Consider the following 20,060-nt stretch of genomic DNA (forward strand, 5'->3'; position numbering starts at 1 on the left):
TTTTACTAGAGACGGGATTTTGCCACGTTGCCTGGGCTGGTCTCCAACTTCTAAGCTCATGCGATCCACCCACCTCAGCCTCCCAAAGTGCTGGGGTGACAGGCAAGAGCCACCACACCTGGCCATAAAAAAATATTTTTTGGACACCTACTTTGTTCTGGACATTGTATAACATTGTACAAGGTGTGTTCGCATATGACATCTCATGTGGCCTTTGCAAGTTTTTGCAGGAGGTGGTATTATCCCTATTGATAAAGTTAATTCTCAGAAAAGATTATTTGTCCAGATATTTAGTGGCAGAGCCTGAATTCTTGGACTTTCTGACTCTGCATCCCCCACTCTGGTTGTGGACAGGCCAGATGGGTAGTTGTTTGCCCTTTATGCTTCTGTTTAGAGACTAGAATGAATGATAACCAAACTAGGAGCCCATACCTTGAAGAGTCTTGTAAGGAGTAAAGAAAAATGGAGGGTTATGACTCTTACATCTGTTTTTTTTTTTTTTTAATATTAACTTAAGAGGCTTTCCAATTGATTTCTGGACTAAAACATGTTGATTCTAATTTTCATGCTAAAAGTGGTGATCTCAGTAAACTGAATCAAAGCATGTGGGATGTGGAGACTATAGGCATAATGTAAAAAGAGCTGTCTAGGATTAGAACCCCAAACCTAGATATTTTTACTACTCTGAAATCTGTAATGGAAGTCTGTACTTCTGAGAACCAAATGGATAAGATCTCTTTTTTCCAGGATGGTGTCACTCTGTCACCCAGGCTGGAGTGCAGTGGTGTCATCACGGCTCACTGCATGTAGCCTTGATATCCTGGGCTCAAGTGATCCTTCCTCCCACCTCAGCCTCCCAAGTAGGTGGGACTATAGATGCTCACCACCATACCCAGCTGATTTTTTGTATTTTTCGTAGAGACAGGGTTTCACTATGTTGCTCAGGCTGGTTTCAAACTCCTGATCTTTTTTTTTTTTTTTTTTTTTGAGACGGAGTCTCTGTCACCCAGGCTGGAGTGCGGTGGCGCGATCTCAGCCCACCGCAAGCTCTGCCTCCCGGGTTCACGCCATTCTCCTGCCTCAGCCTCTCCGAGTAGCTGGGACTACAGGCGCCCGCCACCACGCCCGGCTAATTTTTTGTATTTTTAGTAGAGATGGGGTTTCACCGTGGTCTCGATCTCCTGACCTCGTGATCCGCCCACCTCGGCCTCCCAAAGTGCTGGGATTACAAGCATGAGCCACCGCGCCCGGCCCAAACTCCTGATCTTAAGCCATCCACCTATCTCAGCCTTCCAAAGTGTTGGGATTACAGACATGAGCCACTGCACCCAGCCAGATACCTTTTTTTTTTTTTTTTTAAATTTAAGACAGTCTCTCTCTTATTGCCCAAACTGGAGTGCAGTGCTCTTGTCGCCCAGGCTGGTATGCAATGTTCTTGTCGCCCAGGCTGGAGTGCAATGGTGTGATCTTGGCTCACTGCAACTTCTCCTGCCTAAGCCTCCTGAGTAGCTAGGATTACAGGCATGCACTACCACGCCTGGCTAATTTTTTTATTTTTAGTAGAGACAGAGTTTCACCATGTTGGCCAGGCTGGTCTCAAACTCCTGACATCAAGTGACCTCAGGTGATCCGTCTGCATCAGCCTCCCAAAGTGCTGGGATTACAGGCATGAGCCACCTTACTAGGCCTCGTGTGTTTTGAATGTATGCAATGATAGTAGTGATATCCTGTGAGTAAAAGGGATTTGTTCAGCAAATGAAACACTTGGTGTGCTATTCCAAAATGACAGCATAACAAAATAAATGGTTTCATTTTATTTATTAACTGAATAGCTTTCACTTATTCTTAGTCTTGAAATGTACATCTTTTCCCTAAGTACCCCAAATCAGAAAACTTGAAGTAAAAAGCTGGAAATACTTTTCCTCTGTATTTTTCTTTCTGGTTCATTAAGTCTTCATTAACTTCCACTGGAAAAAAATAAAACTGGTATAGTGTTTTGTTTTGTTTTGTTTAGACAGAGTCTTACTCTGTTCCCCAGGTTGGAGTGCAGTGTCGCATTCTCAGCTCACTGCAACCTCTGCCTTCTGGGTTCAAGCGATTCTCGTGCCTCAGCCACTAAGGTAGCTGGGATTACAGGCATGTGCCTTCACACCTGGCTGTCTTTTGTATTTTTAGTAGAGACAGGGTCTTACCTTGTTGGCCAAGCTGGTCTCAAACTCCTGATCTCGAGTAATCAACTCGCCTCTGCCTCCCAAGTGCTGGGATTACAGGTGTGAGCTACCGTGCTTGGCCTGAAGGTAAGATTTTTAAAGGTAAGATTCTTAAAGTTCTTAAATTTATGTGTTGACTAAATGGGATTTATTTGGTTTTATAGGAATTCTTTTCAAAGAAGTCAGATTGTTCTTTATTCATGTTTGGCTCCCATAATAAGAAGCGACCAAATAATCTAGTAATCGGTAAGTATAATTTACTTTTTAATGTTTTCACTGATAGAGTCAATTTGTTAGCAGCAGAAAATTCATACTGGTCTGCAGCAACTTGGTTCTTGCCTCTTCAGAGGAAATAATTCATCCAAGGGGCATAGGCAGAGTAAGAGACTGAGGGAAGTATTTGAACAGGAGTGAAAGTTTATTAAAAAGTTTAAGAGCAGGGGCCTGGCATGGTGGTTCATGCCTGTAATCCCAGCACTTTGGGTGGCGAGGTGGGTGGATCATTTGAGGCCAGGAGTTCGAGACCAGCCTGGCCAACATGGCGAAACCCTGTCTCTACTAAAAATACAAAGATTAGCCACGTGTAGTGGCGCATGCCTGTAGTCCCAGCTACTCAGAAGGCTGAGGCATGGAGGTAGCAGTGAGCCAAGATGGGGCCACTGTACTCCAGCCTGGGTGACAGAGTGAGACCTTGTCTCAAGGAAAAAAAAAGTTATAGAGCAGGAACAGAAGGAAGTAAAAGGAAGTGAAGTACCCTTGGAGCGCCAAGCAGGCAACTTGAGAGATTCAAGTGTGCTGTTTGACCTTTGACTTGGGGGCTTTATATGTGTTGGTATGCTTTAGGGGTTTGGTGTCCTTTCTCCCTTGATTTTTCTTTTCTTCTTCTTTTTTTTTTTTTTTTTTTTCCTGAGAGAGAGTCTTGGTCTGCTCCATTGCCCAGACTGGAGTGCAATGGCTCAATCTCGGCTCACTACAACCTCCGCCTCCCGAGTTCAAGCAATTCTCCTGCCTCAGCCTCCCGAGTAGCTGGGACTACAGGTGCCCGCCACCACGCCCAGCTAATTTTTGTAATTTTGGTAGAGACGGGGTTTCACCGTGTTGGCCAGGCTGGTCTTGAACTCCTGACCTCAAGTGATCCACCCGCCTTGGCCTCCTGAAGTGCTGGGATTACAGGCATGAGCCAGCATGCCTAGCATCCTACCTTGATTTTTCCTTGGGATGAGCTGTCTGCCTGTGCAGTGGCCTGCCAGCACTTGGGAGGGGCCAAATGCACAGTGTGTTTATTGGAGTTGTACGTATGCTCATTTGAAGCATAGAGCAAATTCATATACCAGTTAAAAGTCAGCCACTTTGCCTCCTAGTGTGCATGCTTGAGCCCACCCACCCAACTCCTGAGATCTTATTGGGAAGCTGCTGATTACTAGCTTCAGGTGTTATCTATTTCTTGGGAGCCTGCCTCTCCTTGGCACTAGCTGCAACCAATTATTATTTTAGCGAGACAGTTAAACAGCTGCCTGACCGTCACCTGATGGTCGCCTGACATTCCTGGTTGGGGTGGGGTGAGTGGGCAGCCTCTCCTGTCCTGTGTGTGTCTGCCTATCTACTGTAACAAGCTCTGTGACTCAGATTAACTGATGGTATTGAGGAATCAGGAGTAATCAATAAGCTGTAAACTAGTTTGGTGGGGTTTTTTGGTTTTGTTTTCACCTTGTGACACTGAATAAAAAATTTTTAGATCAGGCCGGGCACAGTGGCTCATGCCTGTAATTCCAGCCCTTTGGGTGGCCAAGGTGGTGGATCACTTGAGGTCAGGATTTTGAGACAAGCCTGGCCAACATGGTGAAACCCTGTCTCTACTAAAAATACAAAAAATTAGCTGGGCGTGGTAGCACACACCTGTAATCCTAGTTACATGGGAGGCTAAGACAGAAGAATTGTTTGAACCAGGGAGGCAGAGGTTGCACTGAGCCAAGATCATGCTATTGCACTCCAGCCTGGGTGACAGAGCGAGACTTCATCTCAAAAAAAAAAAAAAATTTATGTCGGTCTGCAAGTAAAGAATGGGACATATAAATATGACCCTAACAATACAGTGAAGTGCCACAAGTAAGAAAGAATATGAAAAGATTCCCTGGTAATTCAAGTTTCTTAGAATGCTATTGCCTTCTGTCTCTGTCGGAATCAAATTCTGGTTTAAACGGGAAGCGTGGTCTCTTCGGGCTCTCAGCATCCCTGCCTAGTTAGTTGTAGATGCAACACAATTACTTTATACTTGCATTGAGTGTCTCTGAGCTCCCAAATAGCATGGATCCATTGGAATTGGGGGGAAAAATTATCCTAAGTTGTAGGTATTTTTTTCACATGAAATATATATATGTACTAAATCAATATTAGAAAAAAAAGTATATCGACCCACATAAATTAACCCTTCTCTAATATCTGTTGAATAAATAGATTTGAAAAAGAGCCTTTGCCTCAGTGTATTGAGATTGAGCCTGGCATACTCACTGGCTTAGGCAAGCCCTTTACCTTCTGTGGGCTGTCATTTATTCTTCTATAAAATAAAGGAGTTGGGCTAAGTAATATCTAAGATCATTTCCATGACTAATATCATAACAATAAGTAGAGTTGAAAATGTAAGAAAGTGGGATATGTTTGCGGGGATATAGGGAGAAAAAAGAGGCAGGTATTAGGACATTTTGAATACACAGCTCTTGTGGGTATATGTAAGGTGGCTGTTTGTGAAAAATACATGCTTAAAAATACATTTTCCTTCCAGGTCGCATGTATGACTACCATGTGCTGGATATGATTGAATTAGGTATTGAGAATTTTGTCTCTCTAAAAGACATTAAGGTAAGATTCTCATAGCAATGAAAAGTATTTTGTAATGCTTCTCTTGGCCAGTAGTGACATCTTGTGGTGAAGAGTACTGATAGAGTTTTGTAGATCAAGAACTTTGTGTTTTTATTTTGACATGCTCTAGGATAAAAATACAATTTTATTTTACCTTTCTTTTAAAAAGAGGAATGTATTTGTAGTGAATAGCAACATATGTGGACCTTGTGGCTGTTAGACTTTAGACTATGGTTACTAATTCTTGTCTAGGCCATAGTTTATTTTTTTATTTTATTTTATTTTATTTTTGCTTTTTTCATAGTTTGAATTTATTTTTTATTATTTTATTTTATTTTATTTTTTTGAGACAGGGTCTCACTCTGTCACTCAGGCTGGAGATCAGTGGCATGAACATGGCTTACTTCAGCCTCGACCTCCTGGGCTCAAGCAATTCTTCTACTTCAGCCCCCAAGTGGCTGGGACTACAGGCACATGCCAGCACGCCCAGCTAATTGTTTTGTACTTTTTTTGTAGAGACAAGGTTTTGTCATGTTTCCCATGTTGCCCAGGCTGGTCTCAAATTCCTGAACTCAAGGGCTCCCCCTGCCATGGTGTGAGCCAAAGCACCTGTAGGTCTATAGTTTAAATACTGTCCTCTTCCTCTGAATTATCACAGCACCTATTTTATGGAACTTTAGAAAAACCTGTAGAATTTTCAAATTGAGCCCTGTTCTAAACCCAGGAAGCTCTGGCTGATTCTATAGTATTTTGGTTACTAACCACCAAATGGCAGCTCAGTTCACCCTTGGGGAGTTGCATCTTTGTGTCATCTTTGTTTTAATGATATTATGAAATAGAAAGTAGTAAATAGTAGTAAAAATACTCTTAGAAAGGCAGGAAGAGTGTTCTAACTCAGCTCCTGGGTACAAATTGGGCTTCTGTTCCCTCAGAACTCTGCTTCAGGCTTAAACTATCTTATCAAATACAGTAATTTCACCTAGACCTCATAGTAATCTGGGTAAGGCCTAAGTAATTTTCTTTTTTGTATAGATTTGGAGATCGAGGCCCATAGGGGTTTCATTGGTGAACTAGAATCACACATATGGTCAGTATATGGAGATTAGGACTCTTAGGGCTTTGAGAGAAGTGATATTGTTGGTAATAGAAAGTTATATAACTGCTCTCAGTTTATGGGTTTTTGAGGCTCATGGTCTAGTTGGAAGAATTGTAGCAAAAATGTATAATTACTCTTTTCCCTACCTGACTTTAAGAAGAGGACATGCTTTCCAGGTTTGGCAGAATTCCTGTACTAAGCAACTTTATCCTGTGAGTTTGGAAAAAAAGGTTCTTACCAGATCTCTACTTAGTCACCCCAGTTTCCTCAGGTACAGGTGGAACAGTGGTCTGAAATTGGATTTAGAGGCAGAACACTTGGATTTGAGGCCTGTCTTGGCTATTTAGATGAATTTGTGACCTGACAAGTCAATGGCTTCCTTGACCTTCAGTTGCAATCACATATAAAATAAGTATAACAATATCAAATGAGATAATATATGTGAAAATGCTTATCAGTAAAGATAATATTCTGTAAAGTATTTTGTAAAGTACATAAACTGTGATGTTTGATTACGGTGGAAACCCTCATATTATTTTTCTTTCTGTTTTTTTTTCTTTGGAGACAGGGTCTTGCTCTCTCACCCAGGCTGGGGTGCAGTGGCGTGATCTCAGCTCACTGCAGCCTTGACCTCCTGGGCTCAATCAGTTGTCCCACCTCAGCCTCCCAGGTAGCTGGGACTATAGGTGTGTGCCACCTCACCTGGCTAATTTTTTTTTTTTTTTTGTAAAGACAAGCTCTCACAGTGTTGCCCAGACTGGTCTCAAACTCCTGGGCTCAGGAGATCCTCCTCCTCAGCCTCCCAAAGTGCTGGGGTGCCCAGCTGTCATATTATTATAGTGCCTCTTTGGGACCAGGCACAAATCTCTGGAGATGACCAGTATAACCCCATTTCACCTTTACCACTGCCACTAGCTTATCACCAGCTTAGTGGGAGGGAGCGCTGGCTGATGAGCACATGTCAGCCCCTCTACTCTTTCCATTTCACTTCCAAAGCAATGAGATACTTCAGTCATTGTGCAGCTTCTAAACTGGACTGCAGTCCAGGCTCTCACGCCTGTAAGCCCATCACTTTGGGAGGCCCTGGCGGGAGGATTGCTTGAGGCCAGGAATTTGAGACAAGCCTGGGCAACGTGGTGAGACATTGTCTCATATATGTATAAAGTAAACTGGTTAGGCGTGGTGGCTCACGCTTGTAATCCCAGTAGTTTGGGAGGCCAAGGCAGGCAGATTACCTGAGCTCAGGAGTTTGAGACCAGCCTGGCCAACATGCTGAAGCCTCATCTCTACCAAAAATACAAAAATTAGCCAGCCATGGTGGTGCACGCCTATAATCCCAGCTACCTGGGAGGCTGAAGCATGAGAATCTCTTGAACCCAGAAGGTGGAGGTTGCAGTGAGCCGAGATCATGCTGCTGCACTCCAGCCTGGGCGACAGAGCAAGACTTTGTCTAAAAAAATAAAAAAGTAAACTGGACTACAAAACCATTATTGTTTGTCAGGTCTCATTTCTTTTTTTGTGTTTTAGAGACAAGGTCTCACTCTGTTGCCCAGGTTGGAGTACAGTGGTGGGATCACCACTCACTGCAGCCTTGAATTCCTGGGCTCGGGCTATCCTGCCTCAGTCTCCTGAGTAGCTAGGACTACAGGTGTGTGCCACCATGCCAAGTCAACTTTTTTTTTTTTTAAAGAAATGGGGTCTCACTATGTTGCCCTGGCTAGTCACAAACTCCTGAGTTCAAGTGATCCTCCCGTCTTGGCCTCCCCAACCACTGGGATTACAGGCATGAATCACAGCACCCAGCCCAGGTCTCATTCTTAACAAGAACCATTTAAATTGAACACTACATTTTCACTCATGGAGTGTATATATAACTATAAATTTTATTAATTGAGAATGTGCTTACATTGGCAATTCTTACATGTACATGTACTCAGACTTATTAGGCAGTCCTTTTTTTGAGACGGAGTTTTGCTCTTGTCGCCTAGGCAGGAGTGCAGTTGCATGATCTTGGCTCACTGCAACCTCCGCCTCCTGAGTACAAGTGATTTTCCTGCCTCAGCCTCCTGAGTAGCTGGGATTACAGGCGCCCACCACCACGCTAGGCTAATTTTTGTATTTTTAGTAGAGATGGAGTTTCACCATGTTGGCCAGGCTAGTCTTGAACCCTGACCTCAGGTGATCCCCCTGCCTCGGCCTCCCAGAGTGCTGGGATTACAGGCATGATCCACCATATCCAGCCCTAGTCTTTCATTTTTTACCCCATGTTTTTTTTTTTTTAATTTTCTAACACGTGTCACCAACACACCATTATTTGGTTACAGTTTTATATTTTTAATTTGTTTTGGTACACTTTCCCTTATTTTCCCTTTACTTCTCCCTTGTTTTTAAGACGTTTTCTAGGTATTTCTTACCTCACCTACCTACTTTTTGTTGCCAATCCTCATTCCTCCATTAACTTGTCCGTCCCCTCCACCACCCTCACCAGACAGAGTCTTGCTCTGTCACCCAGGCTGGAGTGCAGTGGCGCAATTTCGTCTCACTGCAACATCTACCTACCTGGTTCAAGCAATTCTCCTGCCTCAGCCTCCCAAGTAGTTGGGATTACAGGTGCCCGCCACCACGCCCGGCTAATTGTTTTGTATTTTTAGTAGAGACAATGAGAATATTTAACTCTTTAAACAAGCTCAATGAGAATATTTAATATTAGACTCTACCAGGAAATTGAGTGAGTGTTCTAGGAGCCTGTTTCCTCAAGATGGCCATACGTCAAAGGATGATTATATTCAATGAAGTCAGACTAGCCTGGACAATATAGTGAGACCCCATCTCTACAAAAATTTTTTTAAAATTAGCCTTGCTTGGTGGCATGTGCCTGTAGTCTTATCTACTTGAGAGGCTGAGGTGAGAGGATTGCTTGAGCCCAGGAGTTTAAGGTTGCTGTGAGCTATGATTGCTCCACTGCACTCTAGCCTGGATAACAGAGTGAGGCCTCATGTCTCCCCCACCGACAGAGTTTCGCTCTTGTTGCCCAGGCTGGAGTGCAATGGTGTGATCTCGGCTCACTGCAACCTCCGCCTCCCGGGTTCATGAGATTCTCCTGCCTCAGCCTCCTAAGTAGCTGTGATTACAGGCGCACACCACCATACCCAGCTAATTTTTTGTATTTTTAGTAGAGACGGAGTTTCACTATGTTGGCCAGGCTGGTCTCAAACTCCTGACCTTGTGAGCCACCCACCTCGGCCTCCCAGAGTGCTAGGATTAGAGGTGTTAGCCACTGTGCCCAGCTGTGACTAGTATTTTTAAAAAATGGAATAGAGTAAAAAATATCGGTGTTGTATGTATTAAGTATTGGGGTTTTTTTTTTGGAGACAGGGTCTTGCTTTGTTGCCCAGTCTGGAGTGCAGTGGTGCTATCTCAGCTCACTGAAACCTCCACCCCAAGGTTCAAGCGATTGTCTTGCCTCAGCCTCCCAAGTAGCTGGGATTACAGGCATGAGCCACCACGCCTGGCTAATTTTTGTAGTTTTAGTAGAGTCAGGGTTTCACCATGTTGGCCAGGTTGGTCTCAAACTCCTCACCTCAAGTGATCTACCCACATCAGCCTCCCAAAGTGCTGGGATTACAGGTGTGAGCCACCACGCCCGGCCAAGTATTGTTTCACATAACTTTTATTTGTATTTGTATGACGTGTACACTGGGTGACAACTTCAAGTTATTTTTTTTTTATTACTATGCATTGTGGTCAGGATGGTTTGAAAACCAAAAGTTGTTGTTGATGATGCTGTGCTTTTTGTTCCCTTCTGTACACCTAAATAGACCCTATAGACCTAGGGTCAGACTGGCATGGCTGGAGCATGGAAGACTTGTTAGATCTGGAACATCCTTTCAGTTTCTCTATCAGACAGACAGATGTTAGGCACATCTCCATCTCCTAAGTATAGACCATTAAGGTTCTGGGTTTGGAAGTAGAGAATGTCAACAAGAGTGGTCATGGTGAGCAGCAAAGCAACAGGTGACCTCTGGTCCTAGAGCAGAAGGTGTTTTGTTTTTGTACTGTTTTTTTGTTTGTTTGTTTTGTTTTGTTGCTGGATTTTGGATAGTTCTTGATGTTTGGTCAGAACAGAGAATTTATAGGAAGCTCAGACCAACAGTCATTCACCTTCCTCTGTAAATTACTCATCCAGTTAAAGAATTTTTACTATTTCATTTTTTCCTCTTTGGTGGCTTCTAAATCCTCTTTTTAATCACATCACATTCTATTTGGTATAGAAAATCTACAACTGGTGAAAATATTTTTTATAGTAAGAGTTTCAACACTGCTGATGAGAATTGGCCTGTACTTTCTATAGCTTATGTAAAATTATATTGCTTCTCATGTGAATGTCCAGTTGGTAGTTTAATTTAGCCTTCATTTTATTTTTATTTATTTATTTTTTTGAGGGTCTTACTCTGTATCCCAGGCTGGAGTATAGTGGCATGAGCACGGCTCATGGCAGCCTGAATTTCCCCGGGCTCAGGTGATCCTTCCACCCCAGCCTCCCAAGTAGCTGGGACCATAGATGTGCACCACCACGCCTGGCTAATTGTTTTGTATTTTGTTTGTTTGTTGTTGTTTTTTTGAGACGGGGTCTCTGTCGCCCAGGCTGGAGTGCTGTGGCGCTAGCTCAGCTCACTGCAACCTCCACCTCCCAGGTTCAAGCGATTTTCCTGTTTCAGCCTCAAGTAGCTGGGACTACAGGCACACGCCACTGCAGCTGGCTACTTTTCATGGTTTTCAGTAGAGACAGGGTTTCGCCATGTTGGCCAGACTGGTCTCAAACTCCTGACCTCAAGTGATGCGCCTGCCTTGGCCTCCCAAAGTGCTGGGATTATAAGGGTGAGTCACGGTGCCCAGCCTGTTTTGTATTTTTTTTGTAGAGACCGTGTTTCCCAGGCTGGTCTCAAACTCCTGGGCTCAAGCGATCTGCCCATCTTGGCCTCCTAAGTGCTAGGATTACAAGTGTAAGCCACCACACCTAGCCTATAGCCTTCGTTTTTTTTTTTTAATTGAGATGGCTTCTTGCTCTATCACCCAAGCTAGAGTGCAATGGTGTACAGTCTCGGCTCACTACAACCTCTGTCTCTTGGGTTCAAGCGATTCTCCTGCCTCAGCCTCTGGAGTAGCTGGGACTATAGGCGTGTACCACCACGCCCAGCTGATTTTTTACATTTTTAGTAGAGACAGGGTTTCACCATGTTGGCCAGGCTGGTCTCAAACTCCTGACCTCAAGTGATCAGCCCGTCTCTGCCTCTGAAAGTGCTGGGATTACAGGTGTGAACCACTGTGCCCAGCCCATAGCCTTCATTTTAAAATACTTTTTATAGGATATAGTAGGAAAGGCACAGTGGTACAAATAAATTATAATTAAACTTATTTATTCATGAGACAAGGTCTCACTCTGTCACCCAGGCTGGAGTATGGTGGCACGATCATGGCTCACTGCAGCCTCCACCTTCTGGGCTCAAGCGATCCTCCTACCTCACATTCCGAGTGGCTGGGACCATGGGCACTCACCAGCATGCCCAGCTAATTTTTGAAAGTTTTTTTTGGCCAGGTGCGGTGGCTCATGCCCGTAATCCCACCACTTTGGGAGCCCAAGGCAGGCAGATCACCTGAGGTCGGGAGTTCAAGACCAGCCTGACCAACATGGAGAAACCCCATCTCTACTAAAAATACAAAATTAGCCAGGTGTGATGGCACATGCCTGTAGTCCCAGCTACTTGAGAGGTGGAGGTTGCGGTGAGCCGAGATAGCGCCATTGCACTCCAGCCTGGGCAGCAAGAGTGAAAGTCCGTCTCAAAAAAAAAAAAAAAGGTTTTTCTAGAGATGAGGTCTCACTGTGTTGCCCAGGCTGGTGTTGAACTCACTCCTGGCTTCAAGCCGTCTTCCTGCTTTGGCCTCCCAAAGTGCTGGGATTATAGAGACCATGTTTCCCAGGCTGGTCTCAAACTCCTGGGCTCAAGCGATCTGCCCATCTTGGCCTCCTAAAGTGCTGGGAGTGCAAGTGTAAGCCGCCACACCTAGCCTATAGCCTTCATTTTTTTTTTAAATTGAGATGGCATCTCGCTCTATCACCCAAAGTGAGCCATCACACCTGGCCTTAAATTTATTTTGATTCAGGGATGCTGGCCATCAGAAGTCTATTTTGGTTGCTTGGTTGGTTGTGTTGTGTTATGTTTTGTTTTCCTTTTGCAAGAGTAACTTTTAATTTTATTCTTTGCATAGACTAATGTTAAGCCCTTTACATCATTCTTTTGCCATCTTTTATTTGGTAATGTAAATGAATGGGACAAAGAATTTTTTTTTTTTTTTTTTTTTTTTTTTTTTTTTTTTTTTTTAGTATAGAAGTCTAGAAGCTTAAAAATGTCATCTTAGCCAGACCCGCACCTGTAGTCCCAGCTACTTGGAGGATGCCTTGAGCCCAAGAGTTTGAGTCCAGCCTAGGCAACACAGTGAGACCCTGTCTCTTTAAAAAAAAAAAAAAAAAAAAAAAAATCCCACTTCTGTTTTTACCTCTAATATCAGTATTCACAGACATAGTTTTAGAACATTTAATAAAATGTGAAAACAAATTAGTGTAAAGTATTGACTACTTTAAAATCAGTATAGGCCAGGCACAGTGGCTCTCACCTGTAATCCCAGAACTTTGGGAGGCCGAGGCGGGTGGATCATTTGAGGTGAGGAGTTTGAGACCAGCCTAACCAGCATGATGAAACCCAGTCTGTACGAAAAATACAAAAAAATTAGCCGGGCATGGTGGCGTGCACCTGTAGTCCCAGCTACTTGGGAGGCTGAGGCAGGAGAATCGCTTGAACCTGGGAGGTGGAGGTTGCAGTGAGCTGAGATTGTGCCACTGCACTCCAGCCTGGATGGCAGAGTGAGACTCCATCTCAAAAAAAATAAAAATAAAAATAAAAAATAAAATCAATATATAAACAGTTTAGACTTTGGTAATTATATAATTGCATTTTTTTTTTAGAACGGTAAATGTCCTGAGGGAACAAAACCCATGCTAATATTTGCTGGTGATGATTTTGATGTAACAGAAGATTATAGAAGACTAAAAAGTCTTCTTATTGGTAAGTATTTTAGTATTTATTATCTTCAGGGTAGCTCAGGAAGGCAGTCTCAGACTCATTGGTGGCACTTTGCTACTTTAGGTTTGTAACTTCTTTTTTCTCTTATTTTAAAAATAATATTTATATACTTAAAATAATGGAGTGCTTCACAAATTTGCATGCCATCCTTGCGCAGGGACCATGCTAATCTTCTCTGTATGGTTCCAGTTTTAGTATATGCGCTGCCAAAGTGAGCACAACTTCGTTTTCCTCCTTTTTTTGGACCTTTCTCTTTTTTTTTACCCTTACCAGCAGTAGGAAAGCACCTAAGCATCTCGGGAGAGTTAAAGCGGCTGATGTACTGTGTAGATGATTATTTCTGGATGTGTTAGTAACTTAGGTATTATTTGTATAGTGTTTCATAAAATTCCTGCACCCATCTCCTGTCATTCCTAGCGTCATTTAAAATTGAATTTAGAAAGTTGAGGGATTAAAATTTCAAGATTGTATGTATCACCGACTTCCAACTCAAAAACCTTAATTAGTTTTCTGAGTTGAATATACAAGGCCTTTCACAATATATAGCCAATGTAACTTGGCCTTCTTGATCTCCTATTTCCTTCTTTTTTCCATTAGAAAGGGTTTATTGCCAATCTATTATTCACATTTCTATTGTCTATTCTGGTATTACTCTTATTTATCCAGTTTCTACTATTCATTTAAGTGTCAGATCATCAAGTTTCTTTTCCAGGAAGCCCTCAGTGACCTTCTTGGCTGCTTTTTTTTTTTTTTTTAAAGGTGGAGTCTTGCTCTTTTGCCCAGGCTGGAGTGCAATGGTGTGATCTCGCCTCACTGCAACCTCCACCTCCCGAGTTCAAGCGATTCTCCTGCCTCAGCCTCCCAAGTAGCTGGGATTATAGGTGCCCACCACCATGCTGGCTAATTTTTTTTTTTTTTTTTGAGACGGAGTCTCACTCTGTCACCCAGGCTGGAGTGCAGTGGCGTGATCTCAGCTCACTGCAAACTCCGCCTCCCTGGTTCACACTATTCTCCTGCCTCAGCCTCCCGAGTAGCTGGGACTACAGGCGCCCGCCACTGCACCCGGCTAATTTTTTGTAATTTTTAGTAGAGACGGGGTTTCACTATGTTAGCCAGGATGGTCTCGATCTCCTGACCTCGTGATCCACCCGCCTCAGCCTCCCAGAGTGCTGGGATTACAGGCGTGAGCCACAGCGCCCAGCCTAATTTTTATATTTTTAGTAGAGATGGAGTTTCACTGTGTTAGCCAGGATGGTCTTGATCTCCTGACCTCGTGATCCGCCCGCCTCGGCCTCGCAAAGTGCTGGGATTACAAGCGTGAGCCACCGCTCCCGGCCTAATTTTTTTTTTTTTTATTTTTAATAGAGACGGGGTTTTGCCATGTTGGCCAGGCTGTTCTTGAACTCCTGACTTCAGGCGATCCACCCTCCTTGGCCTCCCAAAATGCTGGGATTACAGGCATGAGCCACTGCGACAGGCTCATTTTTACTTCATTACCATTATCATGGTAAGTGTCAGGCATATAGTAGACAGTTCATATACACTGCTTCCTTCTAACAAGAACCTTGTGAGGTTGTTCTACAGATAACCCACACCTAGCGAACTATGCTAGTTCTTAATGATTTGTGTAATGAATGTAAGGACTACATCCTTTTCTATTTTTTTCTCCTTTATGAGGCAAGTCGTGCTCTGATGCCCGGGCTGGAGTGCAGTAGCTCAATCATGGCTCACTGCAGCTTCAACCTCCCGGGCTCAAGTAGCGGGGACCATAGGCACATGCCACTATGCCTGACTAATTTTTAAAATTTTTTGTAAGATGGGGTCTCACTGTGTTACCCAGGCTGGTCTTGAATTTCAGGGCTTAAGCAATCCTCCCATTTCAGCCCCTCAGAGTGCTGGGATTACAGGTGTGAGCCCCCACACCCAGCCTCCATGATTTTTAAAAGGTTATTAATACTTAGCATTCTGCAATTATATTTGCCAGCTCTTTTATAACTCTGGAAAGTAATATTCCAAGAGATTGGTACTAATTTAAAGGGTCTTGGGTCTGTCTCTCAATTTTTTTTTTTTTTTTTTTTTTTTTTTTTTTTTTGAGACAGCATCTTGCTCTGTCACCCAGGCTGGAGTGTACTGGTGTGATCACGTCTTACTGCAGCCTCGACCTCTTGGGCTCAAGCAGTCCTCTACCTCCTGAGCAGTTGGGACTACAGGTTCACACCATGCCCAGCTAATTTTTATTTTAATTTTTTGTAGAGATGGGGGTCTCCCTATATTGCCCAGGCTGGTCTCAAACTCCTGAGCTCAAGCAATCCACCTGCCTCAGCTTTCCAAAGTGGTGAGATTACAGGCATGAACCACTACACCTAGCTCTCTCTAATTTAAGAAAATCTTCTTACTGAATTTTTTGCTTCTTTTCCCTCATGGGGATTGAGAGATTCAGCTTTTCCTGCACAGGACAGTGTTACTCTCAAAGCAGCAGTCCTTTATGGTCCTATTTCACCTTAGTGTTGACAGCTGCGAGGCCTCCATCTGATGCTCAGTGGCATTGTCTACTTTATTCCATTTGAGCTTTTCTTGCACCATGCTTACAAGCTTATGCTATACTTTTTGTTACCCTTGTTTTAAATTTTTATATACTTTGCCCTAGATCACTTTTGAAAAATTGATGGCATATAAAATTAAGTTGTATGCACATGCTTTACAAATCTGAACCCACCAAAAAAACTGTGACAAACACATTGCTTTCATTTTTCCTTTTTGGGATTATTTATGGTCTTTATTGTCAGGATTATAATTTTTAGGGGAAAAAAACCTGTCACCCATTCTTGGGATTATAATTTTTAGAATTTATTTCCCTTATTAGTAATAGCTACTTTTTAAAAAAGAAACCAAGAACCAGTATTATCTGTTTAATCTTTACAAAAGTTCTTGAGTTCGATGACATTCCCATTTCACAGATGGGAAAACAAACAGGGGCTCTGAGAAGTTAAATGAGAGCTATTAAGTAGGTAAGGCCAAGTTGAAACCCAATGCTTCCAAAGCCTGAGCTTTTCTTCCCCTACTGTCCATCTTGCCTGTGGTAAACATTCCCATGATCCCTTCTAGAATCTTTATAGGTTCTTATCCATATTTTCCATGAATTAAATTCATACATGAAAGACAATGACTAATATTTCCTTCTCTCAATATTATATATCCCAAATTATCAAGGGTATTTTTCTTTCTTTCTTTGCTTTCTTTTTTTTGAGACATAGTCTCACTCTGTCACCCTGGCACAATCAGCTCACTGCAACCTCCACCTCCGAGGGTCAAGCAATTCTCTTGCCTTAGCCTCCTTAGTACCTGGGACCACAGGTGCATGCCACCACACCCGGCTAATTTTTTATATTTTTTGTAAAGACTGGGTTTCACCATGTTGGCCAGGCTGGTCTTGAACTCTTGACTTCCAGTGATCTGCCTGCCCTGGCATCCCCAAAGTGCTGAGATTATAGGCGTGATCCACTGTGTCTGGTCAAGGTTATTTTTCCAGCCAAAATATCAGCCAGATTTTCAGCTAAGATTTCCATTACTTGTACTCCATTGACCTAGATTTTCTGCCTTTTTCTCTTTCCCCTAGGTCTCCCATATAATTGTTTATTGTCAGTGAGGCAGATACTTACAATTTGTTGCAACACAGAGAGCTTTTGTTTGCATTTGTTTAAATGTTTTTTGTATTTTAATAAGCCCCACCTTCTCATTATTTTGTGCTTCCACTAGATGGCAGGAATGATCACTTAATGCAGTGATGAGGGGAAGCGAGTGAAAACCAAAAAGCAATCTGGACAGAAGCAGAAAGGTAGAAGAGGAGCAGATTTAGACTGTAGGGCACCAAGGGAAGTTGAGTTTTCAGTATAAATATGAAGTAAAACAACTGCTCTTTGGTTTATGTTGTGTGTTCAAAGGAAATATCAGTAGGGAGCAAGAAATGTACGAAGGGCTTTCGTTTAGGAAGTTCCTTTTTTTTTTTTCCTTAATTGACCAAAAAGAAAAGTTAACTTTTTTTCATGCAAGATACCCATTTTGTTCATTCTGAATTTGTTTACATCTTTTTTTTTTTTTTTTTTTTTGAGACAGGGTCTCACTCTGTTGCCCAGGCTGGAGTGCAGTGGCGTGATCATGGCTCATTGTAGCCTCGACTTTCTGGTCTCAAGCGATCCTCCTACCTCATTCCCCTCAGTAGCTGGGACCACAGGTACACGTCACCACGCCCAGCTAATTTTTTTTATTTCTTGTAGACATGAGGTCTTGCTACATTGCTTGGGCTGGTCTCAGAGTCCTAGGCTCAAGCAGCCCTCCAGCCTCAGCCTCCCAAAGTTGGAGGTGTGAGCCAATGTGCCTGGCCTATTCTTCCCTTCTTAAATGGTGGCATATTATATACGTGGTTTTTCAAACAATTTGGAGTAGAGGAATTTTTAATTCTGATTTTCATTATACAATTGAGAAAACTGAGGCCTGGACAGGTGAGTAGCTTTTCTAAGCTCATGCATTTACCAAGTGGCATATTAAAGTTTTGAACTTAGGTCTCTCCAAAGTACATGCTTTTATTTCTTATTTGTTTATTTTTTGAGATGGAGTCTCACTCTGTCACCCAGGCTGGAGTGCAATGGTGCAATCTCAGCTCACTGCAACCTCCACATCAGCTGTTCAAGCGATTCTTCTGCCCCAGCCTCCTGAGTAGCTGGGATTACAGGCATTCGCCACCACGCCTGGATAATTTTTGTATTTTTTGTAGAGACGGGGTTTCGGCATGTTCGCTAGGCTGGTCTCGAGCTCCTGGCCTCAGGTGATCCACTCATCTTGGCCTCCCAAAGTGCTGGGATTACAGGCATGAGCCACTGAGCCCGGCCATGCTTTTATTTGTACAGTATTATTATACTTTAGCTTATCAGGTTCATAAAGTTATTTATCATACTTCTTGGTCAAAATCCTAACAGTGTATATACCACTTGCATGAGATCTTTCCCAACTAGATCTCTCCTCAGAACTTCCAGCATGGTTTATACTGCTCTCCTTTTAATGTGCTACTTTAAGTTGCAGTTGTTTGTATGTATTCATATCTACCTAGAATGCAGGGCCCCTGATAGAAAGATGCTATATGTCATTTATCATTTTGCATAATAGGTGCTCTGGTACAATTTATTAAGTGAATGGATTCTTGCCAATGGTATTCATGTGTAAACAATACTCTGTTGTGTTCTAGCCAGAAAAATACCATGCTGTTAGACTTATTTGCTTTTCGGTTACTAAGTACTACCGTTAATGCCCTCCCATTTTCATTCATTACTTGTTTGTGTTACCTTGATGATTTGCAAACTTCAGTGAAATTTCAGTTTGGCAGTTAAGATAAAATGTTGTAATAAAAGGATGACTACTTAGAACTATTGGATACAGACTGAAAATCCTTTTATATGCATAGTCTTAGAAATTTTGACTTAATAAAGAGTACTTTTCCGTGTGCTTATTGTGTTCCTAAAGTTTTCTCCCAAAGCACAGATGTCTTGAAAATTTTGCATTATGGAAGTTGTTTCAGAGCAGACTGGAATGTACATATTTCGTTCCCCAGAACTACTCTGACTTCGGTAATGCCACACCAATGAGCGGGCTTTATTAACTTGGCCACTGAAGGAGAGTCAGGCTTTGGCAAAATCATGGGAAAGCTCTTTATTATGATATTTGGATTAAAATATCTTGAAAAGTACAAACTTGTTTTATAAAAATGTCCCAGGCCAGGCGCGGTGGCTCATGCCTGTAATCCTAGCACTTTTGAGAGACCAAGGCAGGAGGAGTGCTTAAGTCTAGTTCGAAACTAGCCTGGGCAACATAGTGAGACCCCCATCTCTAGGTAATATACGTATAAATATATGTAATATATGTACTTGTTTTAAATTAAAAATGTTCATTAGGTTTTTTTTTTTTTCTTGTTTGGGGGAGTAGAGAAGGGTGGTGTATAAATGTGCCTGCCCACTTGTGTTTGTTTTATACACATTAATGCTGTGTTTTTTGTTTTTTTGGGTTTTTTTTTTTTTTCGAGACTGAGTCTCGCACTGTCGCCCAGGCTGGAGTACAGTGGCGCGATCTCGGCTCACTGCAATCTCCGCCTCCCAGGTTCAAGTGATTCTCCTGCCTCAGCCTCCCAAGTAGCTAGGACTACAGGCACGTGCCACTACACCCGGCTAATTTTTTGTAGTTTTAGTAGAGACGGGGTTTCACCGTGTTAGCCAGGATGGTCTCGATCTCCTGACCTCGTGATCTGCTCGCCTCGGCCTCCCAAAGTGCTGGGATTACAGGCATGAGCCACTGCGCCTGGCCTGTGATTTTCTTTTGGTTAAGCACAAGAAAGGAAAAGCAGACAACAAAAGATGTGTACATCTGTGCACATGGAGATAATCTGCATCTTATGGGCTAATGGGAAGCAGGAAGGAAAATACTAGGTGGCTACAGAATGGGACTAGAATAGAATTTCCTAGTTACTACATCACCTGCCTTGGGCAGTTCTTCCTAAGCAAACTTGGATAAACTTTTATATAGAACTTTTATCTTAGCCAAATGTTATTCATGAATTTCCATTTAGCCTCCTTGAGGTTCCATTTTCTCAGCTGCAAAATTAAGGTATCACACTTGTTTTCCAAACTTCTTTCATAGCCAAGTCCGTGTAGTATCCTTAACGTGCAGTTCACTGGAGATTTTCTTTTAATTGACTCCTCTTCTTATGTTATTGTT

At 42.7% G+C, this 20,060-nt stretch overlaps 1 protein-coding gene and 1 non-coding gene across 3 annotated transcripts in view; one reads left to right on the forward strand and one right to left on the reverse strand.

The window, feature by feature from the left end:
- RPF2 (ribosome production factor 2 homolog) overlaps window positions 1–20,060 on the forward strand; it is a 43,034-nt gene that overhangs the window by 13,308 nt on the left and 9,666 nt on the right. For both annotated transcript variants that reach the window (XM_055261504.2, XM_055261523.2), the window contains exons 5-7: window positions 2,375–2,456; window positions 4,990–5,066; window positions 13,184–13,283. In XM_055261504.2, the coding sequence (XP_055117479.1) occupies window positions 2,375–2,456; window positions 4,990–5,066; window positions 13,184–13,283 (259 nt within the window). The remainder of the gene's footprint in view (window positions 1–2,374; window positions 2,457–4,989; window positions 5,067–13,183; window positions 13,284–20,060) is intronic.
- On the reverse strand, window positions 13,414–13,520 carry LOC129477539 (U6 spliceosomal RNA). Its single transcript, XR_008655745.1, has one exon. It is a non-coding gene; the product is annotated as a U6 spliceosomal RNA (small nuclear RNA).

The sequence above is a fragment of the Symphalangus syndactylus genome, chromosome 2 (genome assembly GCF_028878055.3).
Source record: "Symphalangus syndactylus isolate Jambi chromosome 2, NHGRI_mSymSyn1-v2.1_pri, whole genome shotgun sequence".
NCBI lineage: Eukaryota > Metazoa > Chordata > Mammalia > Primates > Hylobatidae > Symphalangus > Symphalangus syndactylus.